Consider the following 24908-nt stretch of genomic DNA (forward strand, 5'->3'; position numbering starts at 1 on the left):
AACTTGGGAGAGCCGAATACAAGAAGGTAGCTTTCAAAAAGCAAGCACATAGATGGAGCAGTATTCATGACAGCTTCCCACACATCTGCAAACCCATACTTTGGTCGTGTCTACACTTAAAACGGTGCCTCTAAGTATGCAAGCATAGTTAAAGCAGTAAAACTACATGACAGTAGGTGCAGTAATACACCATGCTTACACCAGTATAACTTAGCTTATTCCAGTTCAGCAAAGCAAAATAACCTAGATCACCATAAAGCACCTTATAATGGTAAGTGGTATAACTATCTACACCAAGGCTTTTACTAGCACCACTATGTCAATTTAAAATAATAAAAAAAAAAAAAATCATACCACTAATCAGCACGGTTATACTGGTAAAACTTTTTAAGTGTAGACCAGGCCTTTGTCACCCCTCTTCCAAAGAACACCAAATGCTCAGTACAAAGGTTAACAGCCTTTGCTGCACTTCGGCCTGTGGAGGAGTCACAGGTGTAGTAAGATGAGGCCCTGAGACACCGGTGATGTCTGACGACAACAGGGAGGTATTCTGCGTGCAGATGTGGTCGCCCCATCTCAAAAGAGATATATTGGAATTGGAAAAGTTTCAGAAAAGGGCAACAAAAATGATTAGGGATATGGAACGGCTGCCATATGAGGAGAGATTAATAAGACTGGGACCGTTCAGCTTGGAAGAGAGACGACTAAGGAGGGATATGACAAAGGTCTACAAAATCATGACTGGTGTGGAGAAAAACAAACAAGAAAGTGTGATTTACTCCTTCTCATAACACAACAACTAGGCGTCACCAAATGTAACTAATAGGCAGCAGATTTAAAACAAACAAAAGGAAGTATTTTTTCCACACAACGCACAGTCAACCTGTGGAACTCCTTGCCAGAGGATGTTGTGAAGGCCAAAACTATAACAGGGTTAAAAAAAGAACTAAATAAGTTCAATGGCTATTAGCCAGGATGGACAGGGATGGTGTCCCTAGTCTCTGTTTGCCTAAAGCTGGGAATGGGTGACAAAGGACGGATCACTTGGTGATTACCAGTTCTGTTCATTCCCTCTAGGGCACCTGGCATTGGCCACTACCGGAAGACAGGATACTGGGCTAGATGGACCTTTGGTGTTACCCAGTATGGCTGTTCTTATGTTCTGGAATACACACAGCAAATCTAGTAAGAAGAGCATTTCTTGGTACTTTGAATTTCTTCAAGAAATGGGGCTATATCGGGGAATAACTGGATTTTTAGATGATTTAATTAATCCTCTCTCTGTGCTCAACACCCCTCCCAGGCCAATGAGGAGAGAAAAGATCTAACTAGTACATCCCGTCCCTGGCCAGCAGGCATGCTTGGCACATAAGCCCATGTTGAACTCTAGCTTCATCTTTGTTTCACCGTTACCCTTTAGGGAAGCTATGACAGCCAGCCTGTAAACAACTAGCCTGCCCTCAGAAGAGGCCAGTAAGACCAATAGATTTCCCTCCTCGCTGCTATATTCCTACCCTAAGCCCTTTTCAGGTCAGTTCTAAAGGATATATTCCTTGCATTAGTCATGCTATTCTTTTGTAAGTACAGGGCTGGCATCTTCAGATCGCCACTTTTGTTTTCATGTAGACTTGCCTTTTTTATTTATTTTTAAGATGATCTTCCAAAAAATAAGTTTTTAACTAAAAAAGAAAAAAGGAGAGAAGGGAGCAGCACCCCAGCAGGGAATTATGTAATGAACGACATGAGACAAGACAAAGTATATACACAACTACTAGACACCCATGGCTGGCCCAGGGTCAGTCGACTCAGGCTCGCGGGGCTGTTTCACTGCTGTGTAGACATCTAGGCTTGGGCTGCTGTCCAAAAGAATACACAACAATGAAACAGCCCCAAGCCCCGAGAGCCTGAGTCAACTGGCCCAGGCCAGCCGTGGGTTTCTCTTTGCTGTGTAGACATACCCAAAGAGATGCTAACAGGGCTGAAGTAATGCAATGGATGGCAACGCCCATGACCAAGCATGAGGAGAGTTGTCATTCCCATAAGTTTGGGGTTTTCTTTGTGAAGGTAGTGCATTTGAAAGGTCAAGTATATCGCCACTAGCAGAGCTTGGGTCAGAATCAGCAAGACATTCCCTTTGCCAGAGTTTGAACAGTTCCAGATTGTCTATTTCTACCCCAGAAAAGGTGGAGCCGTAATCGGACAATGCTCCCTTCCCAGCAAGGAAAGGGACTGGGATTCTTAACCTACCACTAATTCGCTTAGTCTCACCCTAGTCCTGACTCACACATGGATCCACTGAGCTGCCACAAGGAGTAGACCCAAACACCTACAGCCAGTTTGTATTACAGAAAATCCGTTTGGGTTTTTTTGGGTCTCAAGTTAAAGGAAACACAGTAAGAATGAGCTCATCTGTACGTCTTTCAGGGCACAAATGCTCAAAGATCAGTTACACAAGAGGTCTATGCACTCCAAGTCCTCCCTTCGTACCAGGACGTAACTCAATGGGGCTCCATGCTGATCCGGCAGTAAAATCCTTCAGACAGGGTCACATCTTCCTGTGCATCTATAGAGCACCTAGCCGTCATCCTGATCTGAGTACCCGGGAACTGCCAGAATACAAACTAATCGCAAACAATGCTGAAAGGCACCTTAGCGCATGGAGAAACAGGACACCCAAAAGAGGAAGTCACTGATCTTCTTCTGGGTTTTTTGTTTGTTTGTTTGTTTTTAAACTGTGAGTTGAGCCTCACCCCACTTCTGCCCCCAAAACACAAGCCCCTCTCCTCTTCCTACCATCTGTGACCTGTACAGTCTGTCTCAGGATCAGCTCTGAATTTCAGTTTCCAAGGCCTTGATACTCAGCTGGGGTTGGAAACTCAGGAAGGAGGCAAAAAATGGGGGGGGGGGGGGCAAGAAGTCTGCTCCTTTCACAGGCCCCTGTGAAGGAGAGGCTGTCTAAAAGGAGGAGAGGCTGTCTAAAAGGTCAATTACTGGTAGCACTTACAGTACTGTATTTATTGCTAGTCCTAGCCAATAGACAGAGGAGGACCACCCAGCATGCTAGTATCTATGCTCCTACACAGTAGTGCTTTTGTAATGGTGCCAGTGCTACCATTCCAACCGCCACTGAGGAGGGTGACCGTAATCAGTTTCATGGTGCTGGTGGGGTTTCATTGAACGCAGGGTGGGAGGAGATCTGCAGGATTCACCAGCTTGAATGACTGATCGTAACCACCATATTTTCCACTTTAAAACACGTTTCCATTTAGAAAGAGCGGATGGGGGTGTGTGTGTGGAAGGTTTATATACAATATGGTCTCTGCAAATCACTTTGCTCTCCCTACAATGCCTCTACCCACTTGGAAAGACGCAGATTACTGCCACACAAAAGTGAGCTCCTCACTAACACAAGAACCCTATTTGGGCAGTGCTGGGTCTAACCATGGTAAATATTGATAGTTCATGGGAGCATGTTTACTTAAATGAGGCAGAGAGCATGACAGTCCAGCTACACAGTTCCTGTGAAATAGGTATACACCTGCTAAAATCAATTTTTTCCCCTTATTAAGTAAATCCAATGCACAGTTTCAGCCCATTGAGTTTTTATAGCCGAGTTATAAACCCTGGACAACAGAGGCTTATAATGGAAATTCTACTGCTGTGGCATTACCAATCATTGGAACAACTTTTCCTTCTTTTGTCTGAATGACAGAAGTTGTTCCTGCCATTTGCTGTTGCAGTCAAAAGCCTGAAACAGTTACTTCTTCTTAATTATCTTACAGAGCGGCAGGAGCAAGCCAAACAATTGGGAGGGGAGGGGAGCAAGGAGCTCTCAATTTCATTTCATGTAAATCCAAACGCTGACCACTAGTACATTTTGGGAGGGATACAACATGAAATTGCTGTGAGTAGTGCATAGAAAATTCATTTTTATCAGTTTCTCCATTCCCCTACCCAGCAGGGGGAAAGAGTAGGATTTCTTGGCCTTGACACTTTATGACAAGAAGTGTATATATTTGCATTAAGAATAAAAAAAAGTCTTGAAGCACAGATAAGAACTGACCCATGCCCTTCAGGTAAGCAAACAATTTAAGCTCCTGTTCCTGCTACTAGTACATAATGAGACACCCTATATTTTGTTCCACGCTGTTTTCACAGCTCAATATTTTCCAACACACAAAGCCTCATCCAATTCCTAAACAGATATACTTTAAAAAATAAAGGTGCCGTTCTCCTCATTCCTCGTTCAGTCATGAGGCATAACCACCAAAATAACCACCAGCACAAGACAACACAGTCACTTGCACAGCTATTTATGCGCTCGTTAAAAGAAGAGAAGAGAGACTGGAACCTCTCTATCGCCTCAAGTTCTGGATTAATACATAGCAAAATTTGCATGTCCAGTAACAGTTACTCAATGAGAATTTTGGAAATTCACTGAAGCTACAAAGTTCACCCTTGAACATTGCCAGCTTGGGGGTAAGTTATACTTAGCTTGATTTGGGTTTACCAGACCTATCTCCTTTGATTCACTGATCCATATCAGTGAATCTATTTATTTATTTAACTTCAAAAAGAAAGGTTCTCATGTTTTTCTATATGTGAATTGCTCACGATATCCGAACAAAGCAACAGAGGGTCCTGTGGCACCTTTAAGAGTAACAGAAATATTGGAGCATAAGCTTTCGTGGGTGAATGCCCACTTCATCAGACATCAGAACAGAATCTCAATTTAAAAACAAGTACAGCAGAGCTTAATGTGTGTTTTCTGTGATTAAACTGTTCTGCATAAGACAGTGTAAGCTGCTCCAATTATTTAAAAGAAATCCAGTTGTTTGCAGGTACTACTAAAAGCAAAAAAAACAGGCCTATGTCAAAATGTAACTGAAGTCAAACCATTCTCCTCAGAAAGGGGGGGGGGGGGGAAGAGAGAATGAATGTGAATCAAATCCCAAGGAAGTTGATTTCATACCACAAAACTCCTATTTTAAACTGCCCAGTAGCCTCCCTAACCACCAGTCCAAAGGCAACATGCAGCAAAATTTACATTGTGTGGCCGTACACCCAGACATCTAGAGCAAAGACTTGCTCTTTAAAATAAAAACCCTTAAAATGGTTCTGGAAGGGACACACACACACACGCCAAACCACTGTCTGAAGTAGAACAGCTGAATCACAGAAATCCCACATTAAACTCTGCTGTACATGCCTATTAACAACCCTTTGTGCTGTCCACAAATACTAACACTTGTTGCATGCATGTATAGCTAGAGAATGAAGGGCCTATATAAAAAGAATCAGAATGAGGAATTTTGTCAGTTTTTGCCCCTGATAAATCTGCATTCCAGTCTGTCAGCTATCTTGTTATCCCCAGAGCTGGTGAAGTGTTTCTGGCTGTAACTAAGCATGACTCCTGCTTTGGGTAATGGAAATAAAATATGTGTACTGAGCCTATTCAGCGTTCCTGGTCTCAAACTCAAAAACCACAGTAGACAAATATCCCAGGGCAGCACAAGGGAGTTCATACAATACAAGGCAGAAGCCAGCTCCATGTATTTCACTCAGGTAGTTAACGGTTCACGGCAAAGTACAGGAAAGGATAACTTGGAGCAGTCAACAAAAGGCTGTCCAGTGCGAAGTGTTACACACTAAAAACTGCTGTTATGCTATACAAAATAATGTCTCAAATTCACAGGTCCAATTTACTTGACAGCTCCTCACCAGCACACATTTTGAAGCGGCATTACACAATTAAACAAAGCTATCATTCACAGGAAACTCTGCCTCCAGTACAAATTATAGTGTTGTTAAGTTTATCTGGCAATGCCTGGCCTTTAAGTGCTGTATAATTATTCCTAAAGCTTTCAGGAAAGAATGTGAATATTTTAATGCTATAATTCACTAACAAGGAGGAAATCACAGTTAGCCTGTGCTGCATATTTTGCTCTTCAGAAATTAACCTTTACTCACCAGAACTATTTTTTTCAGTTTCCTGCTAGGTTTTCACTCTCGCAAAAAACCTATAAAGACAAGGAATTAATGATCATACTCTCATGTCTAAAATGCTTTGAACACTGGACACTCAGTTTCCAGTCACACAAGACAGACTGAGCTACTTACATACAGCATTATAGGAACTGATCTGGCAATAGATAAGACGTAAAGTCTAAAAGCAGTTCCACCTCCTCGGAGGTATTAGTGGCAGCTCTCCTGGTAGCTACCTTGAGTTTCAGATCTCTGAAAAGGCTGGCTGTTCTCGTAAGCCAGGATGTGTGTGTGATGACGTCTGCCTTATAATGGAAAAGGAGCTTTTAAAGAAGTAGAGGAATGAGTTCATTCAGTCGGACTCTGTGAAAAAGTATTAGGACTTCAGTGGGGGCTCCCCCATGGGAAACAGCCTGCAGGATCAGGGCCTGTATTAGGAGAGAATATTCTCCTTGTTTGGCAGCTTCAAGTCCTGTGCAGGGTTCTCACCACCCACCCCATGAAGGATTTCACAAATCACTCCTAATATTCACCTATAAGCTTGTTTTAGGCTCAGGTTATGAGTGACCAAAGAGACAATTAGTGCTCTCCATTACCCTGTTTATACACAGAGTCACTGGACTGGAGTGACTCCGGATGCCCAGTGGGGAGGCTCACAATTTTCCCCTGGGGCAACAAAGCAGATTTTGGGCCAAAGATTCTATAGAACTGTTAAATTCTCCTTCCCCGCCAGTGGATTTCTACCATCCCTTGTGTTAGCAGTTCCTTTCCTTATTGATCAGCGTTTTCAGGAATGGGCAGATGGCCAGAGTCAGCAGCAGAAAACCATAGGATCTCGGTGCTTCTCAGATTTCAACCCTGCATTCACCCCTGTCATTATTAGATTGTTCGGAACCAAATGGGACTCTGCTTAAAGCAATCAACCCAGAGAGAAAAACGGAACACGCATGTGAGACCCCGAACTTGCATTGTGCTCTGCAGAAGCGGAGTTCAGTGCAGGCTTGGGACCTGGGTTGTTATTTTTTTATTAAACATTAACAGAACTGCTGACAGTAAGTTACTTACATAAGTAAGAAGAGAGACTGTGGCAGACACAAGAGATAAGACAAGAGAGTAGAGTTGAAGCAACAGATGAGGTACATTATAGATATATAAAGTGTTCAAAAGAAAAAAAAAAAAGCCCCATTCTCCCCAGTTGGCCCATCTTCCCTTTAATAGTTAAGCTGTTAATCTACCACAGGCAGCAAGTTGTTCCAAATATATTTATAAAAGATCATTTGATGCCAAAGGGAGGAAGATGCATGGCTGCTGTGATTCAGGCCAGCAGTAATTTAAAAACTGACATTTAAGTACTTCCAGTCTTGCATCTGCTTTTCCAACAACATACATTATGTTAGCAGCCTCCACCACACCACGAGTGATTCATGCCACCCCAAGGCACAGCACAGAGCACCTTGATAAGACTCCCACTCACTGATACTAGTCTACCGGCATTTTGAAAACCTTGCAAGAGAAAGAAAGAAAACTGGAGTTAAAAATCTCATTTTCCCAACCCCCTGCAACTCTGCTCTTCTCTTAGCTTCACATCCTAAAGTCCTTTTAGGATTTAAACCAGTAGGTGGGGGGAAAAGCCTGTGTTTAAAGGGTTTTCATTTACCGTCGTTTTGTTGCTGTTCTTAGCCTCTAAACATTAGTTATGAAGAAATCTATCTTTCCACAGTATCACTCCAGATACCATAAAGTGAGTGAGTTATTAGATAAAATAATAAATGAGCTATTTTAGGTTTTTACCCGACCCCTGTCTAAGCAAGCGCTATTATCGTTTACACTCACTGCCTGCAGGTTACCAGTCGTAACCTATAGCATAATCACTCCACCATTCAGATTCTTCAGATACAGCAAGCATACGAGTACTATATCAAGGCCAAGCTGTAAAAGCTAATCCAGCAGTCATGATGTACTGTCAAAGATTAGTGTTTCTGAAACTGTGGATCTCAGAGATAATGTTACCAGACTATCCTCCTACGTGCTGATGAAATTTGTCAGTGGATTTCCTCTCGATTGACAGGAGCTAAAACCGAGTTTATTATAAAGGGATTAGAACTGTACTGAAAAATTACGCAAACTGGATTTAACACTAAACTCCATATAACCTACTATTATTCTCTGCAACTATACCTTGGTCTTGCAGAAATTGCTTAAAGCGGTGCTTCCCTACCTTTCCAGACTACTGTACCCCTTTCAGGAGTCTAACGCCCAAGCCCTGCCACCCAGGGCTGAAGCACGTAATTTAGCTTCATGGGGCGCCCTTGCTTGCCACCCCCTAATGCCGGCCCTGCACTTGCAACCCCTCTAAACCCGTCCCATGACCCCCAGGTTGAGAAACACTGATCTAGAGGAGTTGATGTATTCGCTGGAAGACCCCAGGGGTTCACATACCACTGGTGGAGAACCACTGGCTTATCAAACTCATTTCCTCCCCCCCAGTTAAAAGTTTTGAGCTTTTAGCCAGGGTCTTTTGGAAGTTAGGGAGGGAGATTAAGCCTCAAAAGCACTTAAAGATTGTCTGACTAACAAGCAAAAAGTAACATCCTTTCACTTGAGACACTGAAGTTTCAGAGCAGAGAGAGGAGATGGGAGTATGCAGAACTGAATCAACAAATGACTACGCTAAGGGAAAGCGATCTTATTATGAGAGCTACTGTAAGTAAACCAAAATTGTAAACCAAAATGTAAATAGAACTGAATCATTACTGGAAACACTGCTGGAGCATTTCTTTGTCCACTGGGCAAAAAAAGAAGAAAAATGTAGGGTCTTACGGTGCCAACAATTTTATATCGGAACCACACACTAATCAATGGGGAGTTTGGATTAAGGAAAAATAAATAAATAAAAATCAATGGCATACAGTGCTTACTCCTCACCTGTATGCTGGTTTCTGCCCATTTCATACACCACGAGTTTCTTCTCTCTTTCCTTCCCAACATGGATCTCCTCAGGATTTCAGTGTTGGCTCCCTACTGTAGTTTAACAGTTGTTAGTTGGTTGAGATGAAATTGACGTTAGTTGGGCGTGAACCCTGGGCACCACCCCACCCTACAGTTTGCCCTGTCTACAGTACGATTTTAAAACCTCATAGCTACCACATTTTAAAAGCACACCTTTCACCCTAATGTGGACAGGTCCTTGGCTTCTCTAGCCCTGCCCCATTCAATCATTACCTTCTTTGAGGCAAACGGCTATGAAACAAGTAACAAATTAAGGACAGCCACCTCCCACAAAATAAACCCAAAGGGGGAAAACCCTTGGAGATCTGTAATGGTGGCTCCAATTACCCAATCCCCTGGATTAAAGTTGCTTTTCTTTGCTCATTGGCTGCTTTTATCCTTATTCCTATCTTCCACATACGAACACACTCCCTTCCTTGTCTACTGTCCCCACTTTGTGGCAGTCTGCATTCGGGCCAGGAAGAGCTCCAGGAAACCTGCACTACTCAGGCAGATTTTCTGCAGCACCCATCAGGGCATGTGGACTTTATGAAGTTCACAAAAAACACACTTAAGTCTAAAACAAAACACCACACACTGAAATCCAAGGAAGAGACTAGGCCAGTCTGAGGTGCATGGTCAAGCCACTAAGGAGATGATAAACTTTAAAACAAAAACTGAAGATCTATATTAAACCCATTATAGCTCCCAAAATCTTCTCTGACAGGCCTCAAATTTGCCAGAACAAATCTACTCCAGGCTTCGATCAGAATAGTCCCTTAAGATCGTGTTGTGTGGTCTCCTCCTCAGAACAGGCCATAGAGTTTCACCTACCAAGGCCAATAACTCGCGATTGAACTAAAGCATTTCCAGTGGACTGGTGTGGTTTTGGTGAAGATAGGTGGGGCTCAAGGTTGGATTTATAAGGGGAAGCTCGTGTCCACGTGAGAACTGTGCAGAGACAAGCATCTCCACATTTGTTACATCTTGCTCTACAGACCCTCAATGCAACCATCATGGGTCCCCACAAGGAAAGGGCCCTATGAGAGAACACAGAGTACTTTATTTCTCTCAGTCAGGACAATGAATGGCAAAGTATGACGGGGTGTGTGTGCCCCACACAGCGCCTGAAGGGGTTAATGGGGCCCGAGAGGCCAATTTTGGTACCCGGCTGCACCTGGAGGGAGAGCCAGGCTTAACGTGAAGCCCATCTGGGCGGCAGCAGGCTGGTTATCATGAAGAGAGACAACGTGTGGGAGGGAATATCTATTTTTTAAGACCAACTTCTGCTGGTGAAAGCTCACCTCACCCACCTTGTCTCGCTAATATCCTGGGACCATCACAGCTGCAGCAACACTGCAAATGACCTATTCTACAGAGAGGAAGTTTGTAGCAGAAGAGGGACGTAGGGAAGGAACCTGCAGTCACTTTCTGGGAACAGAGAGGTGATGAGGAGGAAACCCGGACGGCGGGGAGAGGACAGTAAGCCCTGGGATCCTAGCCCTGAAAGAAGGGTCAACCCAGAGAAGCTGTGGGGAAGAAATCCTGAGAAAGGCTGGATAGGAAGAAGCCCAGAGTAGGACTGTGGAGATCTTGGCTGCTGGTTACAGGATCCCTGGGCTGGAACCCAGTGTAGAGGGAGGGTCCGGGGTTCTCCTACCAGCCACTGGCAAAGTGGCATAAAGCCTCCTGATCAAAGGGGACAAGGACTTGCCAAGAGGGTGCCTAGATCATGGGTCGCAGAGTTGATGCTAAAGACCTGTTGTAAGGGCATTAGACTGTTATTTGTCGAACTTTGTTACCCCAACAAGGGAGGACATAAATATTGCAACCTGGCTGGAGGGCCGAGTTACGGAAGAGAGACCTGGCCACAACGAGACGTTGCCACAGTGAGTGAACTCCGTTACACACGTTGTTTCTGATCTCACAGTCCCTCCCCTGCAATGAACTTCCCATAGCTGTCTTGCACAGTGACAATTCCCCTAAAGATGGCCTGAGTTTGTAGACTGGAACAATTGTCTCAAAACAAATTCAGTGTTCTTCTGGTACGAAGTTTAGGCTTAACCTCGGACAGACCTTTTTTGGGGGGTGGCAGGGGGAGCGCAAATCTCTGCAGTAGCCAAAATATATACTGTACACACACATACACACAAAGACAAAAGGAACGGTTATCGTGACCACGTTACTGTACATTTTAGTGTGTGTTTGCTCAGCTTATGAAGAATTATTTTGTAAACAAGTTCACAACTGCTCCAGTCTCCCTGACTGAATAACTTTGCGCCTTCTTTGTTGTATTGGAATGGCCCAAGACAACACAAAGTGTTGAAGAGTTTGCATTTATAACTGCAGGAGGGGAAACCGCTGTATCTTTAATTTACCAAATGGCCAAATTTATAGCCAAATTTAGCTCCTTTTAACAATGCTCATTTTTAGTAGAGTGCATCTACTTACTCTTTAATCTTCTATGGATAAAGCCTCCTTTTAAAAAAAAAAAGTATTCCTAGTAAAAAGACTATTTCAGGCCAATTGGTTATAAAGACATTCAAACAAGATTCTCATGTTTTTAGGACGACTAGTAACTTCATTCCAGCCAGTAAAACCCTAACACGGTCTGTATGTTCCAAGAATGCTGCATCAAACCAGGTTCAACTATTTAAAAAAATAAAAAGCAAGCCCATAAAGGACAGTATAAAGAAGTGAAATGTTCATATTGAAATCCATGTAATCTTTTAAAATGCCATTATTAGAACATGCAGCATCAGCGGAGCATGATTTACAACCTCCTGTCGAGACCCGGAACATGGAATTTTCTATACCAATTTGTCGATACCACCAAGTGAAGATTCCAACTTACACTTTCGTAAAATAAGATTCCTCGGCTAGCAAATCCCTTAAACTCCCAGGCTACGTGGAGCTGGGGGCATTGCTGCCTTTTTAGGAGAACATTAAATCGATTCCATTTAAACACACACACTAAAGACAAATAATTGTCATTTGAAACTACGAGAAGTAGAGTGGTGCCTTTAGCTGTCTTTGGACCTTTGCTTTAGATGCCTTTTTATTTTTGGCTCCATAAAAAAATCCTGTCTTCTTATCCCCCTTCTAAAACACTGCCATCAATCCAAGTTCTCACCCATGCTCAGCTGTATGTGCACTATGTTCGATAGCGGCTATTCCAGTTCCGTTCTGGAAGGGAAGAAGCTTGGGTACTTGCTACAGTGAGCTCTCACAAGCAAAGTATCTGGGGGTGCCAGTTGCATGGAGGACAAGCAGCACTACTCTTCTCTACTGTTCATATTTAATTAGCACTCACCTCTGTTCTTGTTCTTTCAAATGTAGAACAATCACCCACCCCTGGGACTGCCTACTTTCAGAACACCTCCAGCGTATGTCAGGTCATTAAGGTGTACTCAGTGGAACACCACTAATTCCCCCACACAACAAAACATGCAGACATGTATTGGAGGCTTAAAGAAAACCAGATGTACCACTGTTCCTACAGAACCAGACACACAGAGACGTTACAGAACTGTGCGAAGACAATACTGGCGGGGCACAAAGGTGTTTTGATGGGATAAGTCAGCGTAGTGGAACAGACATTTGATTTCACCTCCGTTCAAAAGAATAGGTAAAGTCTTTATGGATCAGCTTTTCATGAGTAGGTGCATCAATTTTTGAGGGCACAGACACACCAGGAAGAGCTTGATTTTTATAAAATGTGACTCGGTGCTTTCTGCAAAATCAGGTTCCTTTCAGGTGTTTCAAATTGGACACTCAAAATCATTCGTCACTTTTGAAAATTTAGGCCAATGTTTCTGGAAGAGCAGTACAAACCATGAGGAGTTAAATACAGTACTTCCTATATTCACTAACCCAACAGTGACCTTTAGAAGGAAACTGCTATTGGTTACTGTGGTTCTTTAGAAATTCAATTACCAGAGCCAATTTCCTATAAATATATGAAAAACCAGCAGCATTAAAATGAACGTGCAATGTTGACAATGTGGAAGTCTCACAGACTTTTCGCTTTCTGAACACTTCAGGATATTCTCTATAAAAAGAATCCTTAGTCCCACAAACTGCTCGAAAACATTTTACACATTTTGTCATTGTTTGCACCCATCTGCATTTGCTTAAAAAAATGACAATTCTCATTTTCTAAACTGGTCAACGTGAAGAGAAATACTTCCTCAAAATGTTTCATTCCGGAGCAACTTCTTTTGTCTGAACGCATTCCCTTATCTGAAGCGATAAAGCGCACATTCAAGAAAGTCAAAGTCAGTTACTATGAACACAAATACCATTTATTCTTACTGGTTTACAAATTCAACAGTAGATAAAATTTCTATCAAGGTTGAAGGGACATATTTTGCACACCTTAAAAAAAAAAAAAAAAAGCCAAAGTATTTCATTTCCTACAACCTTCCTAAGTCCAGAAAAATCTATTTCACTTTGAAAAGTTAGTTCGGCACCAAAATATTGTTTTTAATAGTAAAATCAGTATTGGGGAACCCTAAAAAAAGACATTACATACACGCTCACAATATATACGTAAAGAGATGCATGCATGCTGCCATCTCCACAATTACACAGTACTTGGACAGTGCGTTCCTTCTCACTTCTTTTAAATGAAGAGATGGAGAAGTCCTTTGAGGGCAACCGGTCCATTCCAAAGCCAGTGTAGGATTGTTCCCTAATTTACTCTCATACTCTGCTTTTTCCACTCTAGCTCTAAGATTCTCAGGCACTGGGATTTTCCCATTTCTCTTGGGGGATTCCAATTACATAGATCTCACTGTGAAGCCTCGCTATTTAGCCTAATTTCACCCCTCCCTCCTTGTTATACTCCATCCTGCTTGGGACCTTTTGTGGCTAGTGCTTCTGCTGCCACGCAGGCACAAAACCCCCCTCCCACCCAGCTGTGCAAAGGCCGCTCACAATACAGACGTACACGCGCCTATTACAGTGAACTGCACTTTGTCGTCTCCCAGGCAATGGGCTGAACGCCGCAAGGGAACCTGGCAAAGTACAATGGATATTTTAGGGATTTGAGTAAGGAAGAAAAAAAAACAAAAAACAACAGAGGGGAGTTATCTTCATAATCCCAAGAGAAAAGCACAAAGAATGTGAAAAATTCTGAGATTATTACCCCTACTGACTAACATTAACAAAATCATCAAATCCTCATAAAAAGTTCTCTACCCAACTGTACCTAGTTGCGTTCTTTTCTCTATACCCAAGGAAGCGGGGCCTATTAACATAGCTGTCATCCCTTTTGCTCAAGCAAATGTCATTGCTTGTGAAAGGTGCTGGGTTAATAAATGTTAGACAGAGAAGTTATGTATTAAAAAAAAAAAATCACAGAAGTTGTTAGATGTTAAGGTTCAGGGCCCTTGTGATCATCTAGATGGACTTCCTGCGTAACACAAGTCAGAGAACATCACCCTGAGATTCCTGCCTCTAACCCAGGGGTAGGCAACGTATGGCACGCGTGCTGAAGGCGGCATGCGAGCTGATTTTCAGTGGCACTCACACTGCCCAGGTCCTGGCCACCGGTCTGGGGGGCTCTGCATTTTAATTTAATTTTAAATGAAACTTCTTAAACATTTTAAAAACCTTATTTACTTTACATACTACAATAGTTTAGTTAATATATTATAGACTTAGAGAAAGAGACCTTCTAAAAACATTAAAATGTATGACTGGCACACGAAACCTTAAATTAGAGTGAATAAATGAAGTCTCGGCACACCACTTCTGAAAGGTTGCCGACCCCTGCTCTAACCCCAACAACTTGCAACTGAACTAGTCTCTCTCTTTTAGAAAGCCATCCAAGCTCTATCTGACGACACCAAGTGATGGAGAATGTAACGCATCCCAATGGTCAGTTACCTGACTGTGCAAAGGGTGTACTTAGTTTCCATTTCAGTGTATTGGGAACAGGCTTCCCTAAGTTACTCTGCCCTCAAGGAATGAGAAGGCAGCTTAGCCCCACGTCCCTTCAAACCTTGGCTTCTCATCCTACTGCTGACCAAGGTGTCAACTGTAAAGGCCATTTTTTCCTCCATGTAAACTCCAGTGTGCTATGGAAACCAACAACTCATTTTATATGAACTGGCTCCAGAAAATTTACCAAACACCTGCTAGCCACAGGTGGAGATGAACATCCAACCAGAGGTCTAGTAGGGCAATGCCAGGCGCACCCCTCACGTTGCTGGGAAGGAGAAAGGCTCTGGGATTCTTACCAGGCTGTGCCCTTGGGCTCTGCTATGGGACACTATCTTTTGTATTAGTCTCTTGTTCAGATGGGACTTATAACCTTGAAGCCCCTTCCCCGATCTAGCTGCAGGAAGGGAGGAGAACCTCTCACCTGCCATTCTGAACCCCAAATCCTCCTGGCTGCTGTGACTGGTACAGTAGAGGGAAGTGGGTCTCCCACGACTAACACCAGCCTCCTGGCTGCTGTGTGGAATGGAGGTCTCTGCTATTCTTACACCTACCCCCAGCCTTTTTTGGTGAGAAAGAGGGGGTGCTTCTCCCAAGGATATTTCCAGCATTGCCATCAGCTGCTGCTCATGCAATGACAGTCTTGTGTTGACTTCATTTCCCTCTTCAGTTATAACGGATAAGCCACCAAAAATGCCATGCCGTTTCACGTGCAGCCACTGCGGGTCTGAAATTTCAATGGAAAGCACTACTTCTGTCCTCCACTACCCAAGCAGCACCCCTTCCTTCCACTGGTGCACGCAAGTGGAATCCCAAGGCTGCTTGCAAACCTGCTTCTGCAGTAATATGCCTGGTGCTTAGCCACTGCCTGGCCTTGTTCTAGTTCACTTTTAGTGGAGGATAAAAAAAAAAAGCCTCTCGACATATGAAAGCCACAGAAAGTCTCCCTGAAATTACAAGACAATATTAAAAAACACTGTTTGTGTAGATGAGGCCTCATGCACACTGTCATTCAGTCTTAACCAAGGCTACATATCTAAGGACACATCTGATCATTTCAGGCATTTTTAACAATAGATAATAATTTGACTATAAATTGTATGGAATGTAATAACGGCTTATTCTGGCACAAGAAACAGTACTTTCTACAAAGTGCCTGCCAAGGAAAATGATACTCCCACTCAGACCGGACCATTGCAAGCAGTCCCTGTGAGCCACATGCTTAACATTGCAGTTTGCAAAGGCGCACACTGCTGCAGTCTAACAAAACACTGCTCCAAAAACCTGAAGTGGAGAAAGTACAGTTCAGTGCAAACAATAGTCAGAGAAATTAGTCATGTTATATCAGTGACTTCCTAAAATTAAAAAGGTGAAGGGCAGAAGAGTTTTACATCCTGATCTTCAACACTGGGCAGAGGAAATAGAACATCTTATTTAAAATAATAATAATAATAATAATTTTCCATCACAGCCACTAACATGCTTCTTGGGACAAGCCTGATCACCCCCATCCCAACCACCAGCAGTGACTCACTCTGGGAGCAAGAAGAACCTCTCCTTACTCCAAAGCGACGCCATACTAACCAGTTTAAAGTAGCAATGGCATCATCAAGAACCACACGGATTCAATACTGAACAACACTTTCAGTGTCTGAACTTAGATCTGTTTGTGGGAACAGAATCGTAACAAAGTCCCCTTTCTTCAGGAAACAAAGAAAAATATATATCGTTTGGTCAAATAGAAAAAAAAAAAAGGCACTGTACTGCAACAGCATCTGTATGAGCCATGTACAGGAAAGGTGGTTTAGTAATAATCACCGGAGGACAAACTACAACCAGAGGCTGGGAAATCCCACTCGTGGATTCACAGATTGCTCCTGGGAGAGAAGGTCTCTAGGGCACGAGACTCAGAAGCCGTCCAAGGGACATGTTACAAAAATTCTATCCCTGACAACCGTCAGTCCACAGCTTTACATTTTCAGAAATGGATCGTTGTCGGACTGCATCACCAACAAAAGACAAGCCAGAATTGATTGGTGCAGTGTACCTAGATCTGACATCACCATAAGCCTCAGAACATGCATCCATCATTCTTATTTCTTACACTGAACATTACATAATGAACCACCTTTAGCAGTTTCTCTGTGAACCAGAAAATACAGTGGTGGCCATTAGTAGTATTATAAAAAGGAAAAGGCAAAGCTAAGGATAGGTATGGGAATTTTAGGGTTTGTTTGTTTTTTTAATATATGAAAACGTACATATTATAAACACATGCCTGCAGGCTGAGCACAGGACTGCCTTCGCTCTCAGGGGTCCCCATCGATTCCCAAGATACTCAAACTGCACTCTTGTGATGTGTCATCAGTAGAGCCACGAATGAATTACAGCCTGTGGTCTCTCGCAGCCACCTATTATTTTATATGTAAAGAACAAGTTCCAGAAACTGATAGTCTGTCAGTATCAAAGGGAGAGTCCTAATCCCACAGTTACTGGGATGTCCAGTAACAAACTAGATGTGTTACATATTACTCCTATCATCAGCTTCAAGACAGCAACAACATTGTTGGGGCTAGAGGTGGGATCTGGAATAGGGTGTTAAAAATCTCATTGATGCAATTCCACAGAGCAAAGCCATCTGCAGAGGGAATTATAGAATGCCTCCATAAATATTTTTATGTCACATTTTGTTACCTCCTTCAGATGTATTTAACATAAAAAGAAAATTTTTTCTTCTACTCTACAGGTACACGTATCAGACAGCTTTTACCAATCACCAAGCAAATGTGAACTGGTCAGCAGCACAACTGTTCTAAGTATTACTTCATATTACCTGCTGAAAAGAAATAACCATTTACATTAGCAAGAAAGATTACAGCATGTTCATAGATAATAACCTGCCATTTATGGATACTGTAATTAGTCTAAACCAATTTTAGATCTGACTCCTAGGCAACTATGAACAGGCAATAGCCAGTGAATTTTTCACTTGACCAGAGCTCAAAGAGCTGGGTAGAATAAAATGCTGCAGATATTTAACAAAAAAAATTTGTCTGGTAGAATTTGACTGTTTTAGGTAGAAGTAGTGAGAACTGGAAGGGACCTTGAAAGGTCACTGAGTCCAGTCCCCTGCCTTCACTAGCAGGACCAAGTACTGTCCCTGACAGTTGTTTTTTGTTTGTTTGTTTTTGGCCCCTGATCGCTAAGTGGCCCTCTCAACGACTGAACTCACAACCCTGGGTTTAGCAGGCCAATGCTCAAACCACTGAACTATCCCTCCCCGCCTACACACTACTAAATTAGAGAATCATTTTATATGCACTTCTATTAAGAATGTGAGTTTCATGTGCTGTATTAGACAGAATTATATTAATTTAATAACTGCTAACTGTTTATCCTTCATTTTAACAATTGCTGAAAGTGCAAATTCGGCACTCAGCCAGATGAGCCGAGAGCAATATCAAACCACCAAAATAAACCTAGACGGGCTTCATCATCCAATCTCTGTTTCATTCCTCCAAGGCACCCATCTACCTAAGGCAGTGGTGGGCAACCTGCGGCCCATCAGGGTAATCCGATTGCGGGCTGCGAGACATTTCGCTGACATTGACCATCTGTAGGCACGGCCCCCCGCAGCTCCCAGTGGCCGCAGTTCGCTGCTCCCGGCCAATGGGAGCTGCTTGAAGTGTCATAGGCCGCAGGGACGTGCTGGCCGCCGCTTCCTGCAGCTCCCATTGGCCGGGATCGACAAACCTCGGCCATTGGGAGCTGCGGACGGCCGTGCCTGCGGACGGTCAACGTCAGCAAAATGTCTCGCGGCCCACAATCAGATTAAGCTGATGGGCTGCATGCGGCCCGCAGGCCACAGGCTGCCCACCACTGACCTAAGGCCTGCTGAAACGGTGCACAATTCACTCCATCAGAAACTCAACCCAGTAGCTCTTTAAGACTCCACTCCTGCAGCTGACTGAGTCCCCGAGCCCCCAGGGGCTGTGCATCCACATACTTGGGTTGTTGTTGGGTATGTTGTTTTTAAGATTTAGGGCCTAAGAGTTTTCTGGTTTAAGCTCCCACTATTTTGACTGTAGAGATGGCACGACCCAAAAACACACACCAACACACACATGCCACGGGAAACGTTTCAGAGGCTGTGTCTATACTACTACAGCAAGAAGTTTACAAGTGACTAAAGAATCAAGCAAAATCTGATTGTCAAACTGGTAAAAATAACCTAACTGATTTCAATAATAAAAATTCAGTGTGGCAATAAACCGCCCCATTTCTGTGCTTTGTACACTGCCACCACAACATCACAGCCCCCAAATTTCGCCCCCTTTTAAATCCCTTCCTCCACGTACATGTTTTAGTGAGTTGTTAAATTCAGGCAGACAACACTCTTAGTAGTTTGCATAAATGCCCCAATGGGATACATGTTAAAAGATTTATATATAAAAATTACTGTGTTGCTGAAACTTGGTTCTTGCCATGTAACCAAGGTTTTGCATACAGCGTTTTCAATTCCCTTTGCTCACTACACTTATGAGTGGACGAAAATATGCACCTTGCACATTCTAAAGCAAGCAAATTAATATCAGGGGCTTGCCAAAGTGACTTACTCTTAAAGAGTTACAAAAAACTAAAACAACTTGCCCCCATCTGAAAACGTAACGAGTCGTATCTAAGATTACTGCAACCTCTATTTTTATCCACTGTGTTCATATGAGAGCGCTTTGCGTCACATTCACGATTTTCCATGTAATTATCACCTGGGCCCAATCCTACATCAGAGCCACGCAGACAGATCCTTAACCAGCATGGAGACCCAGTGAAGATGATAGTGGATGGAGCTCCAAGGGGTCATATAAAGATATGTTTGTGTGGCTCTGACTGCAAGATTGGGGCCTCAGTTTCCCCTGTTCGTGTGGGACGCTGAAACAGAAACAGGGGAGAGAGAATTGGGGAGGGGGGTTAAATACGAAGATTGGGCAGATGTAGTATCTAAAACTAGTTTTAACTTTAAAACTAACTGGATTTTAATGTGAACTTTCCCTTTAAGGCACTACAATATTCACAGACCACTCAATTTTAAGATTCTTGGTTGCCTCTTCTAAATAGGCTTAAACCATAGATGTCATCTTAATGACAAGTTTCCAAGACTTGTCGCTTTGCGAATAAGGCCTGATGCCATGATTTCATTTATCCCAGGGGAGACAGGGACATACCCTAATTAACACTTTTGATGAGCAAGTTGAGCAAGGCGGCCCTCTTTTTGTTACATAATCTCTTGTGATTATCACATTTCTCTGACGTCTTATTTCAAAAGCACAGGGTCAAGCCGACAGCCCCGTTAGGACCTCAAATGGAAGTCCTGTCAGCATGATGTACTCCTGACACCCTCCAAAACACATCAAATCATCTTAATTATGATACAGAAATGAAGACGAGGTCAAATCCTCACGATACAGTGGCTTCTGGGAAGCCTGCGCAAACCCTGAGTGTTACACTGACCCAAGTGCTGATCTTAAATCAACACAACCTTATTTTGTGCAGGCCATTTTAAAAAGCACTGGGGGTGGGGCGGTAGCAGAGTATTTTAGCTCAAAGCATTAGCGTGTTTCTCATTAAAACATTTCTTGAAGAAGCAAAAAGACCCATGATTTGATTCCAACAGCTGTATGCTAAATGCATCTCATGACGCTGACACCATAAAAGTACAACTGACTGAAATCATTTCAGTTTGTGTCAGTGAAGGGGATAATATATGCATATTTGGAGGGCACAGCAATGGTAAAGATTACCCCTGCTTCTATATTAGCAGTCTAAAGGTATTTACTTGGGTCTGTCTGTGTTGTGACAGTGTCCTAGACTGAAATGAATGCCTCTAACACTCCACATTTTTGAGCCATTCAGTCATGCATTTTTGTTATTGTTGAAAGTAGTGCCAAATTGCAGTGCATGAGCTGGAGTCTTTGGTGGTCTCCCAAGGATTCCAGCTAAAAAAGCACTTCCTTTGTTCCTCAGGAGAATGCCGTCCAGTAGGTCATTCAAAAGGGGAAATAAAAGCAGCAGCCCCTGGGAGGGAGATGAAGGATGAAACAAAAAGAATAAAATGTTTTGGGTGTGAGCACATTAACTACCATTTCCTACTGCTGGCTCCTAATAACGCTCCTGTCCCTTGGATGGGCAAGTATTTGTGGACCAACGTGCAAAATTGTTTCTCGAGATATCATTTTGCAAAAAAAAGGACAGTTTGACTTCGTGTGATGTCACTGAAATCTTAGTCTAGATAATCAGAAGAGCCATTTCTTGCATATTGATTTGTTTTAAGGACTCCTGCCTAGACAAAACAACCCAGATACATTCACCACCAGCAGTTGAGCAACAATTCATGTTTTTCTCGTGAATAATTGTCAAGGATTCAAAATCCACTCTGTTGACTTCATGCAACTCTAACAGAACCGCCTCTTTGAAGTGTGAGAACAAGACACAAACTTAAAGACAGGTTTCAGAGTAGCAGCCGTGTTAGTCTGTATCCGCAAAAAGAACAGGAGTACTTGTGGCACCTTAGAGACTAACCAATTTATTAGACATAAGCTTTCCTGGACCACAGCCCACTTCTGCATCTGAAGAAGTGGGCTGTAGTCCACGAAAGCTTATGCTCTAATAAATTTGTTAGTCTCTAAGGTGCCACAAGTATTCCTAAACTTAAAGACAACACTGTTCATAAATGCATCAAGGGTAAAAATGCATTCGCTATTTTCCAGGGTGAATCTTGGCTAACTCCACTTTTGCTGGGGGAGGGGCTGAAAACGGCCTTCAGGACTAAGTAATTTTTTCACATCTTAGTACTAAATTGTTGCATCACCAGCACCTATCTGAGTTTGCTAAAAGAAAGACAGCTTCAGGGCAAACAGTGCCTAATCGGTTGTGTGTGAATCATTTGGTAACTGCAAAGGTAGAGCAAAGTGACATAATTTGGGGAAAAGAGGACTGGGTCAGTCACATTTTAAAAAAATCATCTTGCCGTCTAATAAATAGCTGCTCTCTTTGCCAGTCCAAGTCACCAAGAACTTCATTAACTAGAGGAAACTCTGACTGCTAAGTAAAAGTGGTGGAATTTAGCATTCTGTGGGCATAAAATTCCACTCCATTATTTGCTTTCTGAAACCACTCCAGGAACTCGTTTCTTTTCTCTCCTCCATCCTCACCGCGGTTAAACTGGGAAAGGCTCTTACTAACTGTAAGGAAGTGTAGTTCTCAAAACTCCTAGGATGTTTCTTAAACCAGTTGCTCTGTCACAACCAAGATTAAGGATTTTCTGGCGACCGAATCCAAACCCAGTGTGGAGTGGCCATGGTTTCATGGCATCAATTATTACAGATTCCATCCATAAATTCATCCTCACAGTTTGCTTTAGAGCTTGTAGTAAGCTGGGAGGAGATTTGGGAATTCCTCACAAAATATCCCTGTGCAAAAAAAGTCGTTGTAAATACCCAGCAGCAAAAGGGTTCTCTCTAAACACCTCAAGTGCAAAAACGTGAGCAGGACTAGCCTTTCCCTCATTTGCATGACCATCTCCAAACAAAGATTAAGATTTCCTGCAATCCGTCTTTTCAAATGCCCGTAATTGCATGTGCAATTAACCCGAAGGTCAGGAGAAAAATCTTTCAAAATACCTTCCTGAATTCTGTCCACATTCTTCAAGCTTTTTCCACTGGCTGGTTTTGACTCAGTTTTCAAACCACTCTGCAGGCAGAGAAGCTCCCCCCCCCCACAGCCCGCGTGGGTTTCCCTACCTTTGCAGAGGGGAATTATAACCACACATTTTAGAGCTACAAACTCATTTGCCACCGCCGAGTATTTCCTGAATGCAAAGAGCTGGGGCCTGATTATGCCCCTTCGACAAAAAACACACCCCGCCGCTTAAAGGGGAAGGGGGTGGGGGGACCCTGCACGTTCCCAAGAACTTTCTTCCTGCCCGGCTCCCCTCGAGGAGCAGGGTGCGGGCGGGGGGAGGCAACGTCTGCCCGGGAGCCTCCCCCCGTCGCTCGGCGGCTGGCTGGGAACGCTCCTGAGCACGGGCAGAGGGATCCCAGCCCGGGCTGACAAAGGGAAGGAGCCCGGAGCCACGGGAACGCCACCCACCCGGACCCCTGCCCCAGCCTGCGAGTCCCCCAACGCGTATCGCTGCAACCCAGCCCTGCAAAGCCCATGCAACCCCCCCCGTAAAGCCCCCCGCCCACCAGCCCTGCGCCCCCATGAACCCCCATGTAAACCAGCCCTGCAAACGCCATATAACCCCCCTGTAAAGTCTCCCCCCGCAATCCAGCCCTACAAACCCCATGCAACTCCCCCTGTAAAGTCCCCCCGCACAAACCAGCCCTACAAACCCCCCATGCAAACCAGCCCTACAAACCCCATGCAACCCCCCCACGCAACCCAGCCCTACAAACCCCACGCAACCCAGCCCTACACACCCCATAACCCCCCCGCCTCACCGTGGATCTCGTGGCTGGGCGCATCGCCCTGGCTGAAGCCCTTGGCGACGTAGAGCCGCCGGACTTCGGAGCAGTTTTTGGACTTGAGCTCGGCGGCCAGCAGCAGCAGCGGGAGGCTGCAGGCGGCTAAAGTGCACAGGAGCGGGGGCGGGCAGGCGCTCCGCCGGGGCATGGTGGCGCGGGGGCCGGCAGGCGAGCGGGGCAGGCGGACGGCGGCGGCAGCGGGGCGCGCTCCGGGCCCGGCGCTCGCTGGCTCTCTGAGCGGCCCGGCGTGCGGCGGCGCTGCGGGCTGGGCGAAGTGGGGTGGGGAGAGGGGAGGGCGCGCAGGGCCAGGGCCGGGACCGGCCCCCAGGAAAATCAGGAGCCGGGATCGCCCGCCTGGCAGGGCGGAGCCGGAGCCGGAGCCAGAGCCGGCCCCGGGCTGTCCCCTCCCACTGCCTGGGGAAGGCTGCTCCCTACCTGGCCCGGCTCCCGGGAGAGGAGTCAGCCCGCGGCGTGACTCCGGAGTGGCCCCCGGGGGGGGCAGAGAAGGGGCCAGCTAAGGGGGGTGGTGCCCCCTGGGACTGGGGCAGCTGGCCCTGCTCTGCACGGGGCTCCCACTTGAGGCAGGGGCAGGACCAGACCCAAAGCAAAATCCTGCTGGAGGGTCAGATCCACAGGGGAACCTCAGTTGGGGCCCATCCCCATCCCCTGGGTCCAGCCTGGGACCCCGGGCCTGAGCTTTGAATCTGGATCAGAACTTCTCAGCTCTCGCCTGGCTCTAGGCACCGTGGAGCTGGCCCAGACCCCAGGATCCAAACCCCCCTCAAGCCTGGGGGAGGTTCACACCCAGCTGGGAACTGCCGGCTCAGGCCCAGCGCTCCCTCCAACAAACCCCAAAGTCGCAAGGTTTGAGGTGGAAAATGCTGGTTTTCTACCTCGAACCATAAATTGGCTTGGCCCTGCTTGGAGGCTGGACCAGGAGCACTGCCAGATGGGTGAGCCTCAGCACACCCAGTTGCATGCTTGCACCGTGAACATTTTGTGTTCAGGACTAATCAAAACTGACTTTCTTGGTAGGGACCCTCCTCTGTTTGGGAAGTGGAACTGGGCTCTGAATATTGACACCCCACTGCTTTGATAGTTCCCGGCTCCCCTCCTAAGCCCTGGCAGTTTATATCCATGTATTTGCTGCTTGCTTTTATTTACTAAAGGAAATGTAAAACGCTTCATGCTACTGCAAAGATCATGTGAAGTATAAGGGTCTCAACCTAAAAAAAGCATTTACACGCTGGTGTTGTTCAAAACACTCTGGTTACAGTTAAGGCTAAAATATGCTATTAATGAAGAGAAATCCTAAAAGGGACAAAAAAAAAAAAAACCCAAATTCTCTTACAATAATACCCAGCATCATAGAAAGTTTTTCACGCCTCTGGTGAAAGGTACAATACATGCAAAGCATTTCCATCAAGGTGATACTTATGACAATACACTTGTTATAGATAAGGGGGT

The 24908-nt window shown here is 44.5% G+C and overlaps 1 protein-coding gene across 1 annotated transcript in view; it reads right to left on the reverse strand.

The window, feature by feature from the left end:
• The window catches only part of GPC4 (glypican 4), a 113042-nt gene extending 89409 nt beyond the window's left edge, over positions 1 to 23633 (reverse strand). Inside the window, exon 1 of the mRNA XM_034780784.1 lies at positions 23418 to 23633. Coding sequence (XP_034636675.1) covers positions 23418 to 23589 — 172 coding nt within the window. The 5' untranslated portion in view covers positions 23590 to 23633. The remainder of the gene's footprint in view (positions 1 to 23417) is intronic.
• Positions 23634 to 24908: the final 1275 nt, after the last annotated feature.

The sequence above is a fragment of the Trachemys scripta genome, chromosome 9, assembly GCF_013100865.1.
Source record: "Trachemys scripta elegans isolate TJP31775 chromosome 9, CAS_Tse_1.0, whole genome shotgun sequence".
NCBI lineage: Eukaryota > Metazoa > Chordata > Testudines > Emydidae > Trachemys > Trachemys scripta.